This window comes from Bos javanicus, chromosome 3 (genome assembly GCF_032452875.1).
Source record: "Bos javanicus breed banteng chromosome 3, ARS-OSU_banteng_1.0, whole genome shotgun sequence".
Taxonomy (NCBI): Eukaryota; Metazoa; Chordata; class Mammalia; order Artiodactyla; family Bovidae; genus Bos; species Bos javanicus.
Window position 1 is genome coordinate 52,670,980 of NC_083870.1, and position 24,275 is coordinate 52,695,254.

The 24,275-nt window shown below is 34.4% G+C and overlaps 1 protein-coding gene across 25 annotated transcripts in view; it reads left to right on the forward strand.

Moving 5' to 3' along the window:
• Nucleotides 1-24,275, forward strand: part of ZNF644 (zinc finger protein 644) — a 97,923-nt gene that overhangs the window by 66,662 nt on the left and 6,986 nt on the right. For 15 of the 25 annotated variants that reach the window (XM_061411265.1, XM_061411266.1, XM_061411252.1 and 12 more), the window contains 3 exons: nt 8,470-11,507; nt 11,689-12,294; nt 14,183-14,305. The exons of 6 other annotated variants lie outside the window; for them this stretch is intronic. In XM_061411265.1, the coding sequence (XP_061267249.1) occupies nt 8,470-11,507; nt 11,689-12,294; nt 14,183-14,305 (3,767 nt within the window). The remainder of the gene's footprint in view (nt 1-8,469; nt 11,508-11,688; nt 12,295-14,182; nt 14,306-24,275) is intronic. 4 more of the 25 variants (XM_061411272.1, XM_061411269.1, XM_061411271.1 and 1 more) reach the window with 1 other exon arrangement.

Genomic DNA, 24,275 nt, shown 5'->3' on the forward strand with positions numbered 1-24,275 from the left:
ATCCTCCAATTAAAATAATTTTAAAAATATTTGAAAAAAATAGAGGTGCATACCTTGTTTAAAGGAAAGCAAATTTCTTATATTTGGATTTTTTACCATCCTGAATGAAGATAATTATAGAGTAGTGGTTACCTTGGAATCTTTTTCTCAGAAGATAATTGGAATCTTGAAGGCTGATTTTATTTTATTTATTTGCCTTTGGCTGCACTGGGTCTTCATTGCTGTGTGTAGGCTTTCTCTAGTTATGGTGAGTGAGGGCTGCTCTCTAGATGCTTTGTATGAGCTTCTCATTGCGGTGGCTTCTCTTCCTGCGGAGCGTAGGCTCTAGGGCGCATGGGCTTCAGTAGTTGTGGCGCACTGACCTAGTTGCTCTATGGCATGTGGAATTGTCCTGGATCAGGGATCAAACCTGTGTCCCCTGCATTGAAAGACACATTCTTAACTACTGGACCACCAGAGAAGTCCCTTGAGGCTGATTTCAGAGAAAAGAAAAACTATACATTGAGTAAATGGTAAATTCAGTAATTTATGTCTAATAAAAATATTATTTTATAGAAAATGAAACTTCTAGTTTTGTTTCATTTTTCTAGTTCTCAATGAAAGTGTGACAGTTTCCCATCTAAATATATGTAAATTTGAATTTATTTAATAGCGTTTAAATGTATTATAGGTGAAAGGTTAAGTGCTTATTACAGAATTATTTTATGATCTGAACTCCCCTTTCAATAAAATTAAATTGTAACTCAGGGAAATAATTTATTCTCCAGAGGTACAAATGTTCCTGTTTACTTCCCACTAGGCCTTAAATAATTTTGTGCTTCTTAAATATGATTAATTAATATATTATTGCCAAATGAATTAATGGAACTTTTATAATGAGAGTTTTACTTTAACCATTAAAATCCACAAATTTTTTTAACGTACAATCAGTTGAGTATGTGAAGCTTTGAATTTGAAAGAGTTACCAAAATTGTTTGACCATTACTAAGTTGCTTCAGTCATGTCCAACTCTTTGCGATCCTATGGACTATAGCCCACCAGGCTCCTCTGTCCAGAGGATTCTCCAGGCAGGAATACTGGAGTGGGTTGCCATGCCCTTCTCTAGTTTGAGCATTAGAAATAAACTAACGTAACATTTCTTGTGTTCCAGGCAGTATATTAAGATACAATTATTTCTTCAACTGTTTTAAGGAATTCTTTCAAAGCCACAGTTGTTTGCATTTGCAGTCATGTCACTAACTTTGATGTGCTTACTTCAGTGGACATTAATCCTGTAGAATCGTATATGACTAGAGTAGAAGTTTCAACAGCAGCCCTTAGAACATTCTATTTTATTTGTCTTTATTATTATTATTTTTTTGTTTTGGTTGCCCTGGGTCTTCCTTGCTGCATGCAGACTTTCCTCTAGCAGTAGTGAGTGGGGCTACTCTTGGTTGCAGTGTGCAGGGTTCTCATTGCAGTGGCTTCTTGATGCAGAGCACAGGCTCTAGGCTCAGGAGTTTAGTAGTTGCAGCGTGCAGGCTCAGTAGTTCTGGAGCACTAGAGTGCACAGACTTCAGTAGTTTTGGCATTCAGGCTCAGTAGGTTGTGGGTTTTGGGCTCTAGAGCACAGCCTAAGTAGTTGTGGCACATGGGCCTACTTGTTATGCGTCATGTGGGATCTTCTTGGACCATGTCCCCTGCACTAGTAGGTGGATTCTTATCCACTGTATCACCACGGAAGTCCAGAATATTCTTAATTTTTGAGTTTTTGAACAAATTCCTAGCCTTTTCTAATAACCACTAAACAAAAAGACATCTGACATTGATTATGATTCTGTCCTCAAAAATTTCCTTTCTCATGTTCCTTGTCTCTTGCTGATTGTTGTCAAATGTGTAGGCACAGTAACTTTTTAATGGTAAATTTCTCTTTGCCCTTGAAGAATTCTTTTCTGAAGCATTCCATATGCATCTATAATACTAATCTTACCACTTTGGGTATTTTTTTATTATCTATATTTTCACTTCTTATAATTGTATGTCTGTCTTCCTAGGATTTCTAACACTTGTACTTCTTTTGCACTTATTGGATATGGTGGGTTTATAAAATATCTCAAAATTAAGCAGAAATAGGAAGCTCATCATAGACTGAAGAATACTGAAAGACCTGAAATAAAATGATTTATGGCAGTTTAACACTCTTTTGGTGGAGGACAGAGTTGACACATTATCTAGTAGTGTGGCATTGATGCATTTTTGACTGCTGTTAACTATTAATATAAAACTGTGGTCAAAAGTTTGATTGGTTTGAAAGTCATATGAAGGAACTTGCTCATGTTAATTTTTAAAAAGACATGACTTGTTCTTGTTGGAGCTATGTGAATATGTGTGTCCTTTACCCTGTCAAAACTGAGATGATGACTTACCTTGTTCTAACTATATATGAAAGCTCAAAAACATGACAGTCATTCTGTGCTGAATATGACTTAATGCTCTCCTTTGGTTGCAGCTGCAGTTTATTACCTTGCCTCTTCCGGTTGCAGAATTCCTCATTACAGAATTAATCTTTTATTAGTGAATGTGCATTTTTTTCTACTACTGTTGCTTCTCATTATTATATGATTTTACCAGGTTGTTAAAGTTACACTTTTGTGGGCCCTCTTCTTTTATCCTCCTTGCATAAACCTGCTTCAGTTTGCCATATAGCAGCTTCTTGAGATGTGTCAAGCTATGTGTAATATTTAGTGTACTTTGCTATAAGAATTTTTTGTATTATTACGTGTTTATGGCTTAGTACCTTACTATTTGTAACATCTTCCTATTAAATAATGAGGATAATACATGGTATCAGGAACATAACTCTTCAACAAGTTCAGTGTAATTTTGTGTTAGGTGGTAGAATTAGATCATTAGTTTGTCATGGCAGTGCCACATGCTGCTGTCAAGAAAGCATTATGTACCCAGTGTTTTTTATTTTTGGTGATGTCAATAGAAAATACCTCTGTAAGTGGAGTTTTCATGATGCATATAGCTCTGTGACCTCAATGTGCTAGTCATTTAATGCCATAATTCATTGTTGAAGAATCAGCTTATCAACATATTGCAAGGTAACTTGATTATTTCAGGTAATTTTGAATTTAGAGAATATTTTTAAATTTCAGTAGGAGAAGGTAATGGCACCCCACTCCAGTATTCTTGCCTGGAAAATCCCATGGACAGAGAGCCTAGTAGGCTGCAGTCCATGGAGTCGCTAGGAGTCAGACACGACTGAGTGACTTCACCTTCACTTTTCACTTTCATGCATTGGAGGAGGGAATGGCAACCCACTCCAGGGTTCTTGCCTGGAGAATCCCAGGGACGGGGGAGCCTGGTGGGCTGCCGTCTATGGGGTCGCATAGAGTCGGAAACGACTGAAGTGAATTAGCAACAGCAGTATATATTTAACTTTTATTTTTAGCTCATTATTTCAAATAATGTAAAGTGTTAATAGTGTAATAACCAAACATTAAACACGCATAGTATATATAAGAAAAGGCCTTAGAAAACATCTTGTCCCATCTCCAATGCCATATTTCCTTCCACATATTTCCTTCTGACAAATAATCTAGCCTGCTGAGTCATTCAATTCACTCTTAACAGCCATTTAAAATGCTGAATGTTTGAAATCCTGTTTCTACTTCTTAATCTTGAGATAAAACCACATCTTTATGATTCAAGCATATTGATTATATATTATTCCTTCTATATGCCAAACCTTAAAACATTTGAAGATTGTTAATTGTATTGGCAAATTGGTTAAACATACCAAGTTTTCTCTTCATTCATTATGTTATATGCTGGATACCCTTATGAATGTTCACTATTTTTTTTGAGTTTCCTCTCAATGTGACATCCCACTTAGGATACTACCTGGATGATATGGTTATATACAGTACACTCTGTCTTCACTTGATTGTACACTAGGTGAGACAGGTATATATATATGTGTGTGTGTGTGTGTATATATATATATATAATATTTGTATATTGTGTATAGTATATCTGGCTTAAATACTGAAGTAATTTTAGGTCTAATGTTTCAGTTAACTGAGATTTGTTATGGAGTTAGAATGACAGTTGACCCAACCTCATGTATGTCTAACTGAAGTTGTCATGTGTTCTCAAGGATAATTTCAATGAACATGGGATTTGTAAAAATCTGACAGATCCTAACTGTAACTCAGCTAATGGGCAACATTATAATTTATTTATAGCTATGCAATATAGTTATTAATGAACTAATGTAGAAATGAGGGCAAATTGTACTGTATTTTGTGAGAAATCATACTTCATGACAAAGGTTGGCATTATGTAATAAGTACCCACAAAATATTAACCTACTTACAATAAATACAATTAATAATGTACATAAAAGAATGAAATTAAGCTAATTTTCTATCAAAAAAAGAATTATTCATGAACAGAAAGTGGACAGCATAGATTTGATGACAGGAAGGTTGTATCTAATCTGAATTACTGAGTGACCTAGGAAGCTTGCTCAGAGGGATTACAGAATAATTATGTTAATATGCAATTATCACCTCATTTCTTCTGTAGTAACCTCAAGATGTAGTGTAGTGAGGGTGTTATAGCAAGTGCTGATAGTTTGCAAAAATACTGATGTTTGAGATTTCTGAGACAATAAGTCTAGCTTGAGGCATATAAGTGATGATCTGTCATCTTGAAGACAGATCTGACCTTTGTACTTTTTTTTTTAATGCTCTTAGTAGTATATAACTACAGGCAGTTATAGCTGTAGAACTCATTATGATTTCCTAGAACCTGAAATGTGTTTTATGTAGATTTAAAATTCCATTTGCAGCTTTTCATTAAGTGTGTGAATTTTTTAAATAACAGTTTACAATTCAGTTAAAAGAAAAATTCTATAGTTATATGATTACATGGAGGAGGACACAGTGATAGTATTTAAACATTTAATAAAAAGATTCTAATTGATACAGCAATTTCATTGAAATTTAGAGAGGCCAAACAATATAACATTAATTTGTTTATTTTAATTTAGTAGTTTCTCTTTTTTTAAACTTAATGAATAATGCCTACCTTCAGATATGTCCCTTTGTTATGTTGACATAAGCTGGTATTTATAACTCTGTTGTATGTATTTAACTGTATAGAGATTGTTGAAAAATCTGTTTGAGAGTGTGTGAAATTAGTTTATAGGTCAAAAAATGTTTTCTTGCCTGGATTCTCCTCCATAAATGTCCTGAATGTAGGGAAATAATTTATGATGTCAAAATTCTGGATCAGTGCAACACATATTGATGATCCATTATTCTTTATTGTATCTCAGTGCAATAGTTTTGAGTCTTGAATGCTGTTAAGAAAAAATGTATCTTGAATGTATCTTTTCATTTTTAGAAATATATTCTGAAAATTAAGCCAAGAAGATTTTTTATGGTTGCTAAAATACTAGCTTACTTATTCAGTTTCTTATAGCATATTTTTAGACTGATGTGATTTTTAATATTAATGTACTAATAAAATTTTTTTCTTAAAAAGAATGACTCCTCTATTTCTGAGCAGAGATAGTCTATTGGAGACAAGTAAGGTGCATTTCACTAAGTAGATGTAAAGGAAAACTTTGATTGTTAAAGACCTCATTTTATATTTTCACAATATTCAATTTTATCTTTTCTTTTACCACATGTATTTTGTATGTTAAAAAATTTGTTACACATATATACTCTGTTTTTGAGCAAAACACTTTGATATCTTCCAATTTATGGAAGCTCTTATAAAGCCATTCTAGTAATGAGAATGCAATCTCCAAGCCGACATGGATATTCTCATAGTTTGTCACCCTGCTGTTCAGGGGGTACCAATGAAGTTGCTTTAAATGGGAAACGTCTGTTCCATCTCTGAACCTCTAACACCAGAACAGATGGGTGGAACGTGGAACATGGAAGGTTTTACCTCTGAGGTGGTAACAGTGAAGCCACTCATTAACACTGAATTTACCACTTTGTTAGCAACGTTGCTTCCTGTTGAGAAAAGCTAATATAGGCTTTCAGATTGACTGAGCATATATTTGTCTACCTCTATGATTATAATAAGTTGGAGTAGAAAGTAAGTGTCTTACAGGCTAATTTTTTAAAAAGAAAGATTTGTTGTCCATTTCTGATTTATGTGGTTGTTCCTATTTGAGCGTTTTACTTTTTCTACTTAATAAGAAACATCATTAATGAGTAGTAGTATAGCATTATGATTTGCTTTCCTTTTCATTGACATTTGCACACTCCTTCCTAACACATGTTTATGTGCTGCCCATTTTTAACTTCTGTGTATGTGATGTAGAAACTCCTGCTGGGTGCTGCATTAGCACCATTTTGGAGTGATATCATTGAATATGATCTTATTTGAAGTCTGTTTTTATTACTGTGGAAATTTGCCAATCTCAAAACAGAATTCTAAGACCTATGAAGGTCAGAAAAATAATTGTTGGTATAAGTGATAATGCCAAAGAAAGATATTTGTAGTATTTGTTGTATTAAAGAACATATCTTGTGGAAGGTATAAGGTCATATTTATAAGAGCTGCTTTAAGTTGTGAAATAAGAAGAAAATACTTAGAAGCAGTTCTTTGATTCTTTAACTAGATTTAATGTCTTACAGAATATATATTTGGTATATAAAATAAATTAGAAATAATAAACTTCATTGAAAATGTTTTCATTTCTAAATAGCAATTAAAGCTCCTGCTGTTCTAAATAAAATTACTCATTATACAAATAAGAATACTATAAAAGAAAAAGATAGACTTTATTCTTTATACGAGAGCAGGAACTTTGTTTGGCACGTTTGCTACTGAACCCCTATTACTAGAGCAGTGTGTGGCACATAGTAGGGGCTCAATAAATATTTGTAACATTAATAAATTATACTTAATACTAGGTGCAAAAGGAAAAGAAATATGGAATATTATGCCAGTACTTCAAATAATTAAATATGTGGGGTTGCCAAATAGCAGGTTTGTAAATTGCACTTGATGATTATTAGATATTTTGAAAGCCTTGCTATAACTGCTGAGTTAAGAAATCAGAAACTTGATGGAATTTCCAATATTTAAATGAGATACCCAAATTTCATAAGAAGAAAACTAGTTTTCAGAAACTTTTGAATTGATTTTGCAGTTGTGCTTTTATTCATTTACCACATTAGTGCTTTATTCAACAAATATTCCTGAGCACCTATGCCAAGTATCTTGTTAGGTTCTAAGAGTTCACTATCCCTACCCTCAAAGAGCTTACATTCTTCCAAGGTAATGGCTATATAGTGTGACCATTTCTAAAAGCAAAATAAGAACAGACTACAAGGAAATTCTTAATAGTGGGGGCAGTATTTATAGCCATTGAATGTTTGTCTTCCAAACTTTCAGAAGTCTTCTTTTAAAATATTCTGCTGTCCTCTCATAACAGTTAAATATATTATCAAAAGCATTTAGTACCTATGGCTGATTCTTGTTGATGTATGACAGAAAACAACAAAATTCTGTAAAGCAATTATCCTTCAATTAGAAATCTTTTTTTAAATGCCTAGAAAATATTATCTACATTTTATATGAAATAAATGGAAGAATTTACCATACATTTATGATGTTTTCAGATTAGAGTAACAACTTTTAGATCATTGCAGTAGACTGTCAGATCATAAAATGGGATAGCTTCCTATTAGGGAATGCTTTGAATTTGGGGACTCAAGTTACGAAAGTTTAAAGAAGCATAAAGCTTCTTGATTTTAACTTTACAAATTTAGAATGAAGGATAATTTACATAAGGATAGAATGAAACCCAGTGAATGAAATGTTTTTTAAATTAGTAGAATTTTAGGAGAATGTGAAATACTGAGAGCAGAACAGTCTTATTTTAAATTAAAAAATAAGTTTCATACATTAGTCATTGTTGTTGATAGCACATAAGTACATTCAAGTAAGCTTCTTTACTGATTGTTGTTTTGTTACCTTTATGGAGTTTTAAGTGACAAAAGTTTTACTTTTGTGTAATATGTAACACTTTACATTATTCTCTAGTGTAGAATGTCCACAGTAAATTTACTTAGGTAAGATAATTTTCTTTTTATTAACAATCTCATATATAAGATTTTAGATTTTTTTTCAGTCTGTAGCATATTCATTTATATTGTGTGTGTCTGTGTGTGTGTGTCTGTGTGTGTGTGTTTATGTTGCTTTGCTCTACACATTTTGTATATATACAGTTTGGGGGGTGTTGTTGCCTAATTCAAAGGAAAAATTAACCTCTGCAACACTAAAAATCTTTCAGTTTCTTCAAGTGTTTCTTCATTCTTGAAAAATTATTAGGGTCTTAATATAATGAGTAGAATTAAGCGACTAAAAATGTGTACTTTCAACTCTCCATGCGTTCTAAGGATAATCTTTCTTTCATGCAAATCTAAAATTTTTTTTTCCATTTTCTAGACTAAATGTGTTAAATGGGCTTACCAACAATATGGATGATTTGAAGATAAACACCGATGTTACTGGTGCTAAAGAAGAACTCCTAGATGACAACAGTTTTATATCAGACAAAGAGAGTGGAGTTCATAACCCAAAAGATTGTCAAGCATCATTTCAGAAAAATAATACATTCACTTTGCCTGAAGAACTGTCAAAGGACAAATCTGAAAAAGCCTTAAGTGGAGGCCAGTCTACTCTGTTTATACATGCTGGTGCTCCTACTGTTTCTAGTGAAAACTTTATTTTGCCTAAGGGAGCTGCTGTTAATGGACCAGTTTCACACTCCTCCTTAACTAAGACTTCCAATATGAATAAAGGCAGTGTTTCGTTAACCACTGGACAGCCTGTGGATCAGCCAACAACAGAATCTTGTTCAGGTTTGAAGGTGGCAGCCGATCTTCAGCTGTCTACACCACAGAAAGCAAGTCAACATCAAGTTTTATTTTTATTATCAGATGTAGCACATGCTAAGAATCCAACCCATTCCATTAAAAAACTACCTACCTCTGCTTCAATTGGTTGTGACATTCAGAATTCAGTAGGGAGTGGTATAAAGTCAGATAGCACTTTAATAAATCAAGTAGAGGTGGGTGAGGATAGTGAAGATTTATTGGTAAAAAATGATTGTGTCAGTACATTAACAGGAATTTCCTCAGGTACAGATGAATTTAGGTCAGACAATGATACAAACTGGGATCCCCAAAAAGAGTTCATTCAATTTCTTATAACTAATGACGACACAGTAGATAAAGCTCCAGTTCACTCTAAAGTAGGTCTGGAAAAAAAGAGAAAGCGAAAAATGGATGTAAGCAAGATAACTCGTTATACCGAAGATTGCTTTAGTGATTCTAACTGTGTACCCAATAAGTCAAAAATGCCAGAAGTAGACTTTATGGAACAGAATGAAGATGTGCAAGCAATAGACTCACGGACATATGCATTATCACAAGTGAAACCTGAATCAGCTGATGAAGACTTGGAATCCGTGGATACTTTTCAACATCTAATTTTTAACTCAGATAAGTGTGGAGAAGACAGTTCACCTGTTCATACTAGCACTTTTCTTTCAAATACCTTAAAAAAGAAATGTGAAGAAAGTGATTCCGAGTCACCCGTTACTTTCAGCACCGAAGAGCCATCATTCTACCCCTGTACAAAGTGCAATGTGAATTTTAGGGAGAAAAAGCATCTCCACAGGCATATGATGTATCATTTAGATGGGAATAGTCACTTTCGTCATCTTAATGTCCCAAGGCCATATGCTTGTAGAGAATGTGGACGGACATTTCGAGATCGTAACTCACTGCTAAAGCATATGATTATTCACCAAGAAAGAAGACAGAAATTGATGGAGGAAATACGTGAATTGAAAGAACTTCAGGATGAAGGAAGAAGTGCACGATTACAATGCCCTCAATGTGTGTTTGGTACCAATTGCCCTAAAACATTTGTGCAACATGCTAAAACCCATGAAAAAGATAAAAGGTACTACTGCTGTGAAGAGTGTAACTTTATGGCAGTGACAGAAAATGAGCTGGAATGCCATCGAGGAATTGCCCATGGAGCAGTGGTAAAATGCCCTATTGTCAGTTCTGATGTAGTCCAGAGAAAAACACACAAAAAAGCATTCATGAAAGACCCCATTATAGGATCATCCAAAAAATCGGCTACCTATATATGTAAGATGTGTCCTTTTACTACTTCAGTCAAGAGTATTTTTAAAAAACACATGGAGTACTTGCATTCATCATCATGCATTGATTCATTTGGCAGTCCTCTTGGGCTTGATAAAAGAAAAAGTGACATAATTGAAGAACCTATAGATACTGATAGTCCTAAACCGTTAACTAAACAACAGTCAACAACATTTCCAAAGAACTCTGCTTTAAAACAAGATGTAAAGCGAACATTTGGATCATCCTCACAATCAAGTAATTTTTCAAAATTCCATAAACGGCCACACAGAATACAAAAGGCTCGGAAAAGCATTGCCCAGTCAGGTGTAAATGTGTGCAGTCAAAACAGTTCTCCTCACAAGACTGTTATGATTAAAAGCAGCATTGACCAAAAACCTAAGTATTTCCATCAGACAGCAAAAGAAAAATCTAATGCCAAGGCAAATAGCAACTATTTATATAGACATAAATATGAAAACTACAGAATGATCAAAAAATCAGGTGAATCATATCCTCTGCATTTCAAAAAAGAGGAAGCTAGTTCATTAAATTCTTTACATCTGTTTTCATCAAGTAATTCTCACAACAATAGTTTTATTTCAGACCCTCATAACTCTGACACCAAAAGGCCAGAAGGCTTCAAAGACCACAGGCGTGTAGCTGTAAAGAGAGTAGTTAAGGAATCTAAGAAGGAAAGTTCTGTTGGAGGAGAAGACTTGGATAGCTATCCAGATTTCTTGCATAAGATGACCGTTGTTGTTTTGCAAAAACTTAATTCTACCGAAAAGAAAGATAGCTATGAAACAGAAGATGAAAGTTCCTGGGACAATGTTGAGCTAGGTGACTACACTACACAGACTATAGAAGATGAAACCTATCATGATATTAATCAAGAACATGTAAACATATTCCCTCTATTTAAAAGCAAGGTGGAAGGTCAACAGTCTGGGGAAAATGCTACACTTAGTTATGATCAGAATGATGGCTTTTATTTTGAATATTATGAAGATGGTGGAACCAATAACTTTTTGCATGAGATTCATGATCCTCAGCATTTAGAAAATGCAGAAACTGCATTGTCAAAGCATAGTTCTGTTTTTCACTGGACTGATTTGTCTCTTGAGAAGAAATCGTGTCCTTACTGCCCAGCAACATTTGAAACAGGTGTTGGGTTGTCAAATCATGTCAGGGGACATCTTCACAGAGCAGGATTAAGCTATGAAGCCCGCCATGTTGTATCACCAGAACAAATAGCCACAAGTGACAAAATGCAGCATTTCAAAAGAACTGGCACAGGAACACCTATTAAGCGAGTTAGAAAAGGTAAGTTTTCACGTGGATAATTTGGGCTAGTATGTCCATATTCGAATTCAAAGGATTTGAAGGTTTTGCTCAAATTTGACCTTCATTAGAATCACATAATTTTGTATTTCAGAGTTAATTTGTTTTGAGGAGTTCAATTTATAAAAAAATTCTGATATTACTCTTAAAAATTTTTTTTTAGCTATAGAGAAGTCTGAAACCACTGCTGAACACACTTGTCAGCTCTGTGGTGGTTGGTTTGATACTAAAATTGGATTATCAAATCATGTTAGAGGCCACCTGAAAAGACTTGGAAAGACCAAGTGGGATGCTCACAAATCTCCAATCTGTGTTCTGAATGAGATGATGCAAAATGAAGAAAAATATGAAAAAATCTTAAAGGCATTGAACAGTCGTCGTATTATTCCTCGACCATTTGTAGCTCAAAAACTTGCATCGAGTGATGACTTTCTATCTCAAAATGTTATACCTCTTGAAGCATACCGTAATGGCCTAAAGACTGAAGCTTTATCAGTGTCTGCATCAGAGGAAGAAGGGCTGAGTTTCTTAAATGAATATGATGAAACTAAACCAGAACTGCCCAGTGGAAAAAAGAATCAGTCTCTTACACTCATAGAACTGCTTAAAAATAAAAGGATGGGAGAAGAAAAGAATTCTTCTGTTTCTCCTCAAAAGATCCATAATCAAACTGCAAGAAAGAGGTTTGTTCAGAAATGTGTTCTTCCACTAAATGAAGATAGTCCATTGATGTATCAGCCACAAAAAATGGACTTCACTATGCACTCAGGTAAGAGGACATTTATGACTATCTTACATAACTTAAACACAATTATGTTTACCTTAGTGGAACATGTATATAAAATACTTTCTGAGAATCCTTTATTTAAGCTGCTTTTTTGCAGAACAGAAATTGGTTACACTGTTATTTCTAGATAAATCATCAGTTGATGTTCATCAGCATTGGAGTCTCTGTGCCTCATTTCTTGGTCACAGTGCAAGGTGAGAACAAAAGCAAAAACAAAAAACTGATCTATAAAAATAAAATTTGTCATGGACGGGTGATGGTTCTTTGGATGGGAGGTTGACATTGTTCAGAAGCATAGTGTTACTGAAAAGGCTGTCATATTTTTGCCAGTGCTCCAGAGTGATTTTTGTTTTCAAGATTGTAGTTGTCCAGGTTTTCCTCCTGCGTAGGTCAAACAAACAGAATGGATTGGTGTTTGTCGTGTGTTGCCATTAACCCAAAGAAACTTCCTCCCTCTCTAATTCCTCCTTGTATTGTGAGATAGTTTGGTTTTGGAGGACTGTTGTGAGTATAAAACATTTATTTGGGATTTTAGATTTTAACAACACGTTCTATTTGAACAGAACAGATGGTTTAACCTAATGGTTGTGCACCCATAGTTTTTCCTTTTCAAAGGAATATTTTGTATGAGTTGGCAAATGATGTGGCAGATAAAGTTGCCAAGCTTTATTTGGTATTGCTAAGTCTGGTTTTAGACTAGAGAAATGTTGTGTCTGTATAGGTTTCTTTTGGATGTTAAGGATGCTGAAGATGAGTTTAGATGATACCATAATTTTAGCCCTAGGTTGAAGGTAAAAGTAACTTGTCAGTGAATTAATAATGAATAAAATTACTATAATGTTGATTTGTTTACTTTGGGCAGACATTGGGATATTCTAAATATTTGTAATGCAGATTTGATTTGAGGAAAGATTGTCTTGAATCGTAAGTGGTCTGAAAAACAATTTATCTTGTATGGGCTTCTGGTTAATAGGGGTCTTTCTTTTGTACAAAGAGAGTCTTTCAAAGCTAATATTTCAACATTTTTCAGAGGGATAAAATGTAAGCGAGATGCGGCAGTTATGTTGGCCAAGGTGTAGTACACTTCAGAGAGGGGAAAGTGTATCTGTGGCTATCACAATATTTGTTGAAAAAAAGCAGTTGAAATGTGTTGGGAGCGTGAGGGCTGTCTGAGAAGATAGGAGTTTCTTATTGCTTCAACATGTTTTCTTTACTGTGATGACTGAGATGTTAGCTTGTTGATCATTTATTTAGCACAAAGATTTTAGGAAAAAACTTCAGATCATTAACTTTCATTATTGATTGCGCATTCAGAGTAATGAACATAAAATGCCCTGAATAAAATGTTGTGTCTAACAGCTGTTCAGTGGTGTGTTTTACCACCTTTTCTCCCAGCCTTCATCAGAAAGCCTAATTTAGTATTGAGCCTTTTACGGTTTTGTGGGTAAAACACTTTAATTACCACTTTGTCAACTAGACTTTTTAATTTTTTTTTTTTATTGATAATGTTGTAAACTTTGAAACTTCTCAACAGAACTGTGCAATTCAAATCACAGGATTGTATTTTAGGTTTAGGAAATGATCTGCGTAACACAGAAATCTGCAAGAAAGTGATAATAGGTATTAAATCCAAAGATACTCAGGGGTTCAAGACAACTCCTCTTCTCCCTTTCCAAAAGAGCATGGGTTGCCTCTAAATACTAACTACAAACTAATAATAGTTAACTTAATTTCCCCTCCATATCTTAAGCTAATACATTGAACGTTTTTTAAAACCATCTTTATTGTGGTACTTTTCTTCACGCTTTTACCTAAGAAAATTTCACTTTTTGAAGTGAGAACTGGATTATAGTTTTCTTTTGAATGATAGGTATGCCTGTGAAGCTTAGAACATGTGTGCATTGCAATACGACGTTTACAAGTGCTGTTAGCCTGTCCAACCACTTACGCGCTTATGCACGAAAGAAGAGTGCTGGACTTTTGACTGGTACAGGTATGTTTGAACAGATAACACAGCAAGTCTGTTTGATACAATACACTTTTTTTTCCCTCACCAGACTGGTGCTAGTTCAGATGATATTTATAGCTTTCTTTTGTAAGCAGCAGTTGAGTCTGAACACACATTAAATTTCAGCAACTTGTAAACTATTGGATATAATTTTAATTAATTAATTTTTTTTCATTTAGCTCTTATTGGCTTGATTTGAGGAAAAAGTAACCCAATAGAGGTGTGGAAACTTTTGAGTCTACATTCTTTTTATTGATTTTTAAATTATAATATTTTTACATTTATTTTTGTTAGTAGATTCTAGTAAGACACCTCTCTTTGGTAAAAAAGAATTCTAGCTTAGGGAAATGCTTTATTTGGCAAGGATATTATAGTGAAATTTCAGATACGTAGCTAGATTAGAAAAATAAGCAAACGAACAAGTCTTCATTAATCTATAGATCAACTTTTTGAAGGGGCTAGCCTTAATAATGGCCTGTGTTTATGACTGAATAAATTTTTCATTTAATGCCCCTAAGCTATATTTAGCATTAATAAATATAGCTATGCACATAAATGTTACCATGCACATTTCTGTGTTATTTTTGGTTGGTTAGCCCAACCTTGCAGATACCTTTTCATATGGCTAGCTTGTGAAAATTTTATTAGCTTACTCATATGTAATACTGCTTCTTAAATCCTATGGAATGCCTTGCTCATTTTGTTTGTAGCCTTTCAAGCAACCTTGCTTTAGCAAACTCCATCTCTCTGACATCTTAAAATACTCTCTTTTCTAAATAGATCTACATAAATCCTTTTGCCTAAAAATCTCTTTCCAGGCTTTTTCTCTTGCTCTTTTAGATCACTGCCTTCTGCTTTCTTCTAGTTGTTTATCCAGCTTTTTTTATTCTTCCTCATGTCTTCCTATGGCTTACATTCAGTATGTTCTTGCCACCAAAGAAGCACTTGTAGTCACACTAGTGTCTTTCTTCTGCTTCTTTGCTTTATCCTGACTTAATATATCACTGACTTGGGGTGACTACTGACCATTTATATTAAAAGGAGGGAAGTAGAGTGAGCTTTACTTTACTGGATTAGTCCTCATACTGTGACATTTTAGTTACTTCTAGCTTCATCAGTCTTGAAAGGTGATTGCAGACATTAGAGGCAGGGGACAGTAAAAATAAGAGGCTGTAGAAGCAGGAAATCATTATTGTTATCATAGCCACTAATTTATATTGAACACTTCTATGCATTAGACAGTATGCTGCATGCAACTTACATGCATAACATTTAATCTTCACAACCACCATTTTAGTTGTACGTGTTATAATGATCTATATTTTATAGGAAACTAGAGATTTAGAGAACTTAAGCAAGTTGTCCAAAACTTATGCGGCTGATAGCAGACTTGAAATTTCAATCAAGGCTGTGTTATCCCGAGGTCTTTGTTTTTAATCACTGTTACTTACCATATACAGAGTGACAGCAATGGAAAATCCTAAAAGTGAAGTTGGGTTCAAGGTGAGGAGTATTCTGGTGAAGAGTCTAATTAGAAGGAGCAGGGAGAGTAGTTCCCTGATGGCCTAGTGGTTAGGAATCTGGGCTTTACTGCCATGACTCAGGTTCAGTTCTTGGCTGAAGAACTGAGATCCTGCAAGCTGCATGGTGTGATCAAGAAAGAAAGGAAAAAAAGAAAGAGAGAACATGCAATCTAATACAGGCCTATCCCAAGAAATGAGTTAGGCCTGCATTAGATTTCAGATGACTTTAGAAAATGTTCCATTCTGACTATTTGGGCACATTACATGAATATTCACGGGGCGTGGAGGTCGGGGGGAGTCTCTCCAGTCTAGATTTTGTAGTCCATTAAAAAATGCCTTTATCTCATCTGAAAATCCTTCAGAACATAGTATTAATTGCTAATAAATAACTGATCATAACCTTCCATTGACCGAGGGTGCATTCTCATGAACACTTTATCATCTAAAAAATTTCATTAGTTGGGAAAAAATACAAGATGAATGGGGATACATTTTTGTGGGCATCAGGAAAGGGGATGCTATGTTTAAGTGTTATTAAATACTAACCAAAATATCCATCAGAAGTGTTAAAAATATAAAAGTGTGTATTAGGCAGTCCAAGGGCAAAGAGAAGGGAAATGAAAAGATGAAGGAAGGTGGTATTTTCCACAGCCCCCATCCACTCTTAAAAAATATAAAAATCCCATGGTCCCTTGGAAATTCTGAAACATTTCCCCTGCTTTTAAAAATCTTGACCAGTAGAGCTACATAGAAGATATTTTTGCTGCTTATTCATGCCAATAAGAAGTTTTTATCAGCTTTATTACTGTTTTTTGTGTTCTAAGTGGAGAATTCTGTATTACATTTATAAACTCCACATACTTATTCTCTTCTTCCATATCAGTTTCACTGGTATAAAATAATGGTCCCAGCCTATTATCCTGAGGGTTCCGCTGAGTAAGTAAGGCATTCATCAATTTATATAAGTAAAAGGCATTATTTTTTAAGAATACGTAGATGCTGTTTTGAGGAATAAACTACAGAATCAATTTTTTTTAATTTACCTTAATCCAGGTATATCACAAAATTGAAACAACATAAAGGGAAAATAAGTAGAACTGAAACCTCTGTTCTCCTAGTCCAAGCAGATTTGATTGATGTGTACTTTTAATTATGTGGCCTACTTTGGAAGAAAAACCATAGATCCTTGATGAAATGATCAAGGCATGCTTTGATTCCTTTAGTAGAATAAACTCCCAAGCCTTCTTAGAAGCCACCAGCTCCTGGCCTTGTCTCTGGGAACTGGTGGCTTTTTGAGAAAGAGAAATATTCCAACTATCCTGAAGAGAATGAAAAGGATGCTCCTCTGTTTCTCAAAAATTTATTTACTGATGACTCAAATACTTCTAATGTGATAGTTCTTTATTCTTTTGGGGAGGTGGTTATTGACATTTTTGAGACTTCACTCTGACCCCCATCCCAGAAACATGTATTTTATCATCCATAGATAAAATATTTTCTATATGTAGGCTTTATATATAGATGATAACCATTGAAGGTTTTCATCCATGGGCCCTTCCTCTGGTAAAAACTAAGAAAGAGGAGATGCCAACTAAAAATGAAGTGCAAAGAATACAGAACTGGGGGAATCTGGAGCCCTAAGAAGTCTTTGTGTGTGTGTGTGTGTGTGTAAAACAGTTACAAGATGCCAGAATTATGTAACACCAAACTCATTTCAATGATCACAGATATAAATCCTAATTTAAGTAAAAGGAAATAATGAAGAAGGTAGGAAAGTTTGGAAATTAAGGACGTGAAAGAAGTAGGCATACTAGGAACAGAGTTCAGTTGTCAAAAAGGAGTAAACTTCACAGATTTAAATTTTGCCCAGAACTGACCTAGTTTATCATCCATTGGGCAGGTTCAAATAAATTGTTAATGATTTCCATGTGCCTTCAGTTGTGAATAATCATTCATGAAGCTGTTTTACTGTTTTTTAGTGGATTTTTGTCTAAAGAGGCTATTTCTAAAGGGTTACTTTATATCCTGCTGCTGCTGCTGCTAAGTCACTTCAGTCGTGTCTGACTCTGTGCAACCCCATAGATGGCAGCCCACCAGGCTCCCCCATCCCTGGGATTCTCCAGGCAAGAACACTGGAGTGGGTTGCCATTTCCTTCTCCAATACATGAAAGTGAAAAGTGAAAGTGAAGTCACTCAGTCGTGTCCGACTCTAGCGACCCCATGAACTGCAGCCTACCAGGCTCCTCCGCCCATGGGATTTTCCAGGCAAGAGTACTGGAGTGGGTAAATTCAAGATATACTTCTTATTCAGTAATTTTTTTCCAGTTAATATAGACTATACTATTATTGGTAGACTTCTTTTTCAGGTTTTGTTCTCTATAGATTGTTCTACATGTCCGTACAGATTTTTTTCCTGGTTGATTTTTTGTATAGTCTAATAAGAACATTATTAATTTTCATTAAAAATTAGAAATTTCATGCAATTTATTTTAAATGGTTTTGGACTTTTTTACTTTATTGGCTTTTGTGTTTAATAATCTTTTAATTAGTTAAATGGTATCTTTTTTATATTGGCAGTATTTGAAACAGTATATTTACTAAGCTACTAACAGTGACTGAGTAATAGTGCCTCTTTCACTCATAAGTGTACTGGATTGCACAATAAATTATAGGGTCACTCTGGTTATTAAAATTTTTAATATTTGAAATTATTCAAGATAAAGTGAATTGTGTCAACTTAATCTATATTTGGAAGTAAAAAATTTTTGAGGTCAAAGTAAAAGTGAATTTTTGACAGATAAAGAAAGGAAAATAATTGGAGTTCAGGTAGAGAGAATGTTGTGAAAGGAAATATATCTAAGACGAATGCATGTTTGTATGATGCTTTTCTGTGGTAACAGCAATCTGTCATCTCCTAAAAAGAAGAAAACACAACAGTGATACTCAGTATTTTTATTGGAATTCCATTTTACATCTTGACCCTATATATTCATACATATATACATTCATACATATATATATACTTGTTCACTCTTTCACTCACCTGAATTGAGTTTGATGTACTCTGATATTTTCTGTTGTATTCTTTCTCATTAAAAATTAATACTGGTCATGACCCAGTGAATTGATTTCTACCCAGTGAGAAGCCACTACCCACAGACTGAAAACACTTCTCTTAAGTGTCTCGTTTAGAAACTAATACTGATTAGAATCAACAATAATAGTAGTTTGGAAATCATAACACTCCTCTGTGGCAGCAAGTGAATTTTCTTTACTCATATTCAAATGTTTATCTGTAGATCATGTTTTTTAATCAACTTCTCACCTTTAGCATTTAAAGTATTAACAAATTGGGAATTTCTAGATACTTAAAATTAATGCAAGAAAAATAGTTTTACATATGCAGATATTTGGGAGGAAAGCTTCATTTCATTATCTTCAGAATACTTCCCATGATAACATTGTGAAAATAAAGCATGATCGTTGCTGTTCTACAACAACAGACTCATCATTATAATTAAAGAATCACTTTTCCAATGAGGAAAAAAATGACTTGAATTTATACTCAGTCCTTTCAGTCAATACCACTAATGTAATGTATCTACATTCTTTTTTAGTAAAGTCATTTTTATTATTCATGCCATCCACTTTAAGCAAACCAGTGGGTCGTATGTTACTTCATGTTCTGTAGGAGTTCAAGTTCTTTAGTCTAGGCCTCCTTTCAAGGGGAGCTGGGAATTAAATTGGGTTTGTTTTTCCTTGATGCCTTTACTGTTTGTTTCATTGTCAGATAGAGCCTCAAAAAGAAAGAAAAAGAAAAAAAGAAAAGATAGTTCATGCTGGTATATAATGTTTAATATGGGTAAGAAAAATCAGCAGTCATATTCATTCAATAAAAATTTTAGTCATTAACTTTTGTACCAGGACTGTGCTAGCTCTGAAGCTATAAAGAACTTGGACTCCAACTGCAGAAACATAATGATGGTGATCTGGTAGGACAAGGACAAATTACACTGTTACAGAAGGCTTTGTGAGGTTTCAGCTAGACCCTGAGTGTGAAGGCTGAGTAGATTGAGGAAGAAGAGATGAAGTGTAGGACATTCCAGGTAAAGAGAACAACATAGTATGGGATAAAGGGATGGAATTTGGAATTCAGGAGTTTTTCTTTTGGGAGAATTAGTTATAGGTGTTTGGGAAGATGATAATGCCAGAAAGGTGGGGTTTGATACTTTGAGTGCTTGCTAAAAATGTTAAGAAGTCACTGAAGAATATTTTAAATAAGGAAATGACATGTTCCAATTTCTGTTTTAAAAAAAGTGTTCCTCATGACACTGAAAGATGGATTTCTGTAATTTCCTGGCTATAATTTATCTCTGCGGTACTACTCTTCATTAAGGGTATATATCTGTATATTTGTCTGCACAGTAATGTATGATTTATTTAGGATTAGCCACATAGTGAATTGTTCAAGTTGAGAAAATTTTCTAGGTAATGGAAGACTAGTGTCCAAGTTGATTTCATCCTAACCACTTTGTGATGGTGGTGTTTCTAAACGGTTATTCTTATTTCGGCCTGAGTATAATTTAATTATTTGAGTATTTAGAATCACCTTAATGGATGCTAATTGTTCCATAGGCCAGCAAAAATTGGGCTATTTGCCCACAATGTGAAAAGGTGATTGGCTGATTTATTCACTAACTCAATTAACATTTTCTTAAAGGTGGTTTGTGTATTATGCTAAGTACTAAAGAGATAAATTGGATGTTACAGTATGGTATAAGTAAAACACATGTTAAGTGCCAAGTTATAAGTGTACATGAAATACTTGAGGAAGTTCAGATGAAGAAGTTCCTTTCAACTAGACTAGGGCCAAGCAGGGCTTTTGGAAATTGCATCTGATTTGGACCTTGAAAGATTGTTAACTGAAACGGAAATGGGAGTTGGGGAAGGGAAGGAGCATACCTGCAAAGAAACAACTTGGAACTGTGTGAGATGTTTATTTAAAATACCCAGAAACAGGTATTTTAAATAAACATACAGAAAATAAACAGAAATAAACAGAAAAAGGGAATAGAGTTGGACAGGTAAAGGATAATATAGAATGCTAACCCATAGTGTTGGAATTAGTTTTGTTGAGCAGCCAGTAAAGACTTTTTTAAACGAATTTGTGTGAAACTTTTAAAACTCCTTTTTAAATAAAAATTAAAGGATTTGGTGGGGAAGTGGAGAAATTGTAGATGAGTTCATTTTAAGAGTCCTGATTCAGGATAATAGTTGGAAAGTAAAGGAGAAATAAAAATGCATGGATAAGATTGTGGAATTTAATTAAGTAGAACTTGGCAGATTATTTAGAGGTAGAAGAGTAAGAGGAAAGATGGAGATGGCTCAGAGTTGTAAGCTTTGTTATTGAGAAGATGGTTATACCAGTACAGTTAATGAATCTGCTACTGGGGAGTTTGGTAAGAGAAGGATAACCTTCATTCTCTGGCCATCATTTATCTAGTAACACATCATTATCTAGCTGTCTACTGTTAACAAAGCAAACAATCACACTTAACTGAACCAGTACATTTGTTTTTAGGAGAATGGAGCCTAAGAGTTTTGTATTATTATAGCATAAAATGGGAGCCTGGAGGGCTGCTGTCTGTGGGGTTGCACAGAGTCGGACACGACTGAAGCGACTTAGCAGCAGCAGCATAAAATATTTCTGTTTTATGATGCCTGCTTTTTTACTGGTCATAGGTTATACAGTTTAGGAACTCTGTTTGACTGATAATCTTTTTTGACCAATATCTTGTTTTTCATAAAAGTCCTAACTAGTCTCCTAGCATTCCTGTCAGTTCTGTGGCTTACTCATTTTCTGAGTTTTGATTTTTCTTAACAGTTGATTTAATCTGGATCTGACAGTTTTTATGTTTGAATTTTTAAACTTGTCTGATATCTTTATAACCTCAGTTCTCATGTTATGTTTGCTATGATTTCTATTCTAACATAAATCTCTTGAATGCTGTTTATAATATGAATATGAATTAAAATGTAGTAGATTTTATAATAACACTGTATGTTCCTGGCCAGACGTAAACTGTAGATAAATCTACTTTAAGTAGTTTTATGGAAATAGTAAAATAATACACAGATTTTCTCTTTTGGAGGTTAGAGCAAGAGGATGGCTTGTTGAGACTGGTGGTCCCTCACTAAAGTAGGAAGTGGAAAAGTGAGGTTTACTGTTTCTTTGTTGTGTCTGGAGTTTGAGGAATAAGGTTAATTCTTGTGTCCAGCAGTGTGTTTAATTGTGGCCTTAGCTAGAAGTTAGTTAAACTAGAAATTACCTAGTCAACACTGTGTTTGATAATAGTTTAGATTTTGGCTGGAGTGTAAAAAATACTTCAAAATGATAAAAAGCTAAAAGATCTATTGAGATTGTGGATTTGTGACATTTAGATTTACTATTATAATTATTCTGAGCTCTATTTGAACATGATTATAGTAAAGATAATTTAACAAAGTTTTAAATAAGGTCATTTCCTTACTTAACTCATTTTTACAGGAACAATCACTTAATTAATTCCAATAAATATGAAATGATAATTTGGAAATACTGACACTTTTAGAGACCAGGGGATGGGATTGTATTCAGGTGATTCTAAACGTGATTTAGAACAGATTTGTCATTATCTATTTTTTTGTTTATTCCAATTTTAGGTATGTCTTAGTCTTAGATAAGAGATTGATATTAAGTGCCTATTGTGTTTAGTAAAACAGCATGCAAATCCAACCTACCTTAAGGAGAAATTTTAAGGTTTTTTTCTTATCTTTTACCACAGAGAGGTAAAATATATTTGCTTTCCTGTTTACTCTTAACTAAACAATAAACAATTTGTACCTGGGGTATTATTAGCTTTTAGCTTTTTGCAACCTAGAAAGAACCCACTCCAGGACTCTTGCCTGGAAAATCACATGGACAGGGGAGCCTGGTAGGCTGCAGTCCATGGGGTCGAAAACAGTCGGACACGACTGAGCGACTTCACTTTCACTGTTCACTTTCATGCATTGGAGAAGGAAATGACAACCCCCTCCAGTGTTCTGGCCTGGAGAATCCCAGGGACAGGGGAGCCTGGTGGGCTGCCGTCTATGGGGTCGCACAGAGTCGGACACAACTGAGGTGACTTAGCAGCAAGACTAGTCTGCCTGCAATTTCTGTCTATAAAAATGTGTGATAAAGTTTCGTATTTATGTTTACTTTCCCCTTTGCACTGATAATACTCAAATATTATTTTACTAGTCATTCCCTCTACTTTGAAATAGCAGAGGTTTCTAGATACTGAATATATGTACTTTTTCTCGTCCCAAGTAGATAACTTCTCTGAACCAAGCACATAAGGCTGTTGCTACCATTAATATTAATACAGCCTCGTACTTTGTAGGGCAAACTCAAGCCACCTGAATCCTCTAGACTGATACTAAGCCATAAACTTGAAGGAAAGGAAATCAGTTTTTCAAATATTTTTCACTTCATCCTCTTCCAAGTAAAATGTTAAATTGTGTAGTACCTAATTAACTTTGCCATAATTGCTCTGTGATCCTAGGTTAGTTACTGTTTTTCATTATTGAGAATGGAAACTTTAAAAATTAATGGAAGTAACTTAGGGCACTAAAAATAAATCCAGTTTTAGAGTGAAAATATCAAGGGAGAATGATGGTGAAAATATACTTCTGAGGTTGCTAGTTGTGAATTATATATGTTTAATTCCAGTTGGAAGGGGAACATTGCTTTCATAACAATGAACTACTTAAGCTGCTTTATATGTACATTTTGGGAATAATGACTGGTTTGTTTATGGCACTGGTTTATTTATGGTTTGTTTTTGGTAGGTAGGACCAAAGAGTTGGTGTTGGGAGTAGGGACGTCCTTTCCATTTTTAATGGGCTACAGAGAGTGGGATTTAACAGTTTTTTCTCTTAATAGGTTTTTTTTTTTTTTTTTTTTTTTTATGGGCCAAGAGATCAAGAGGTGGAACTGAGGTTAGCCTTTCTCATTTGGGGTAGTTGCTACTCAGGATCTAGAACTGGCTACATAATTTGCAAGATACAGTACAGAATGAAATTATAGTACTTCATGTTCAGAAATTATTAGGAATATCAAGACTGTAACAACAGAGCATTAAACCATATTTGGGATGCTATGTGACTGCACAAGTTGTACACCCACGAAGTCTGTCTTATAAGTACTTTTTGCAAAGAGAAAAGTATACACTGAAAAAAAACAATTTAGGTTCTCAACAAATGATTTCCCCAAACCCACATCCTTATTTTATACAAGCTAAAATGTTTCTCTTCACCCCCTTAGTTGGGGCTGAGGGGAAGAAAATGCTGATTGCACAGTCTTTTGTGTGCTTGGGGCTTATGGGCCTTGAAGGATAATGGCAGCAACT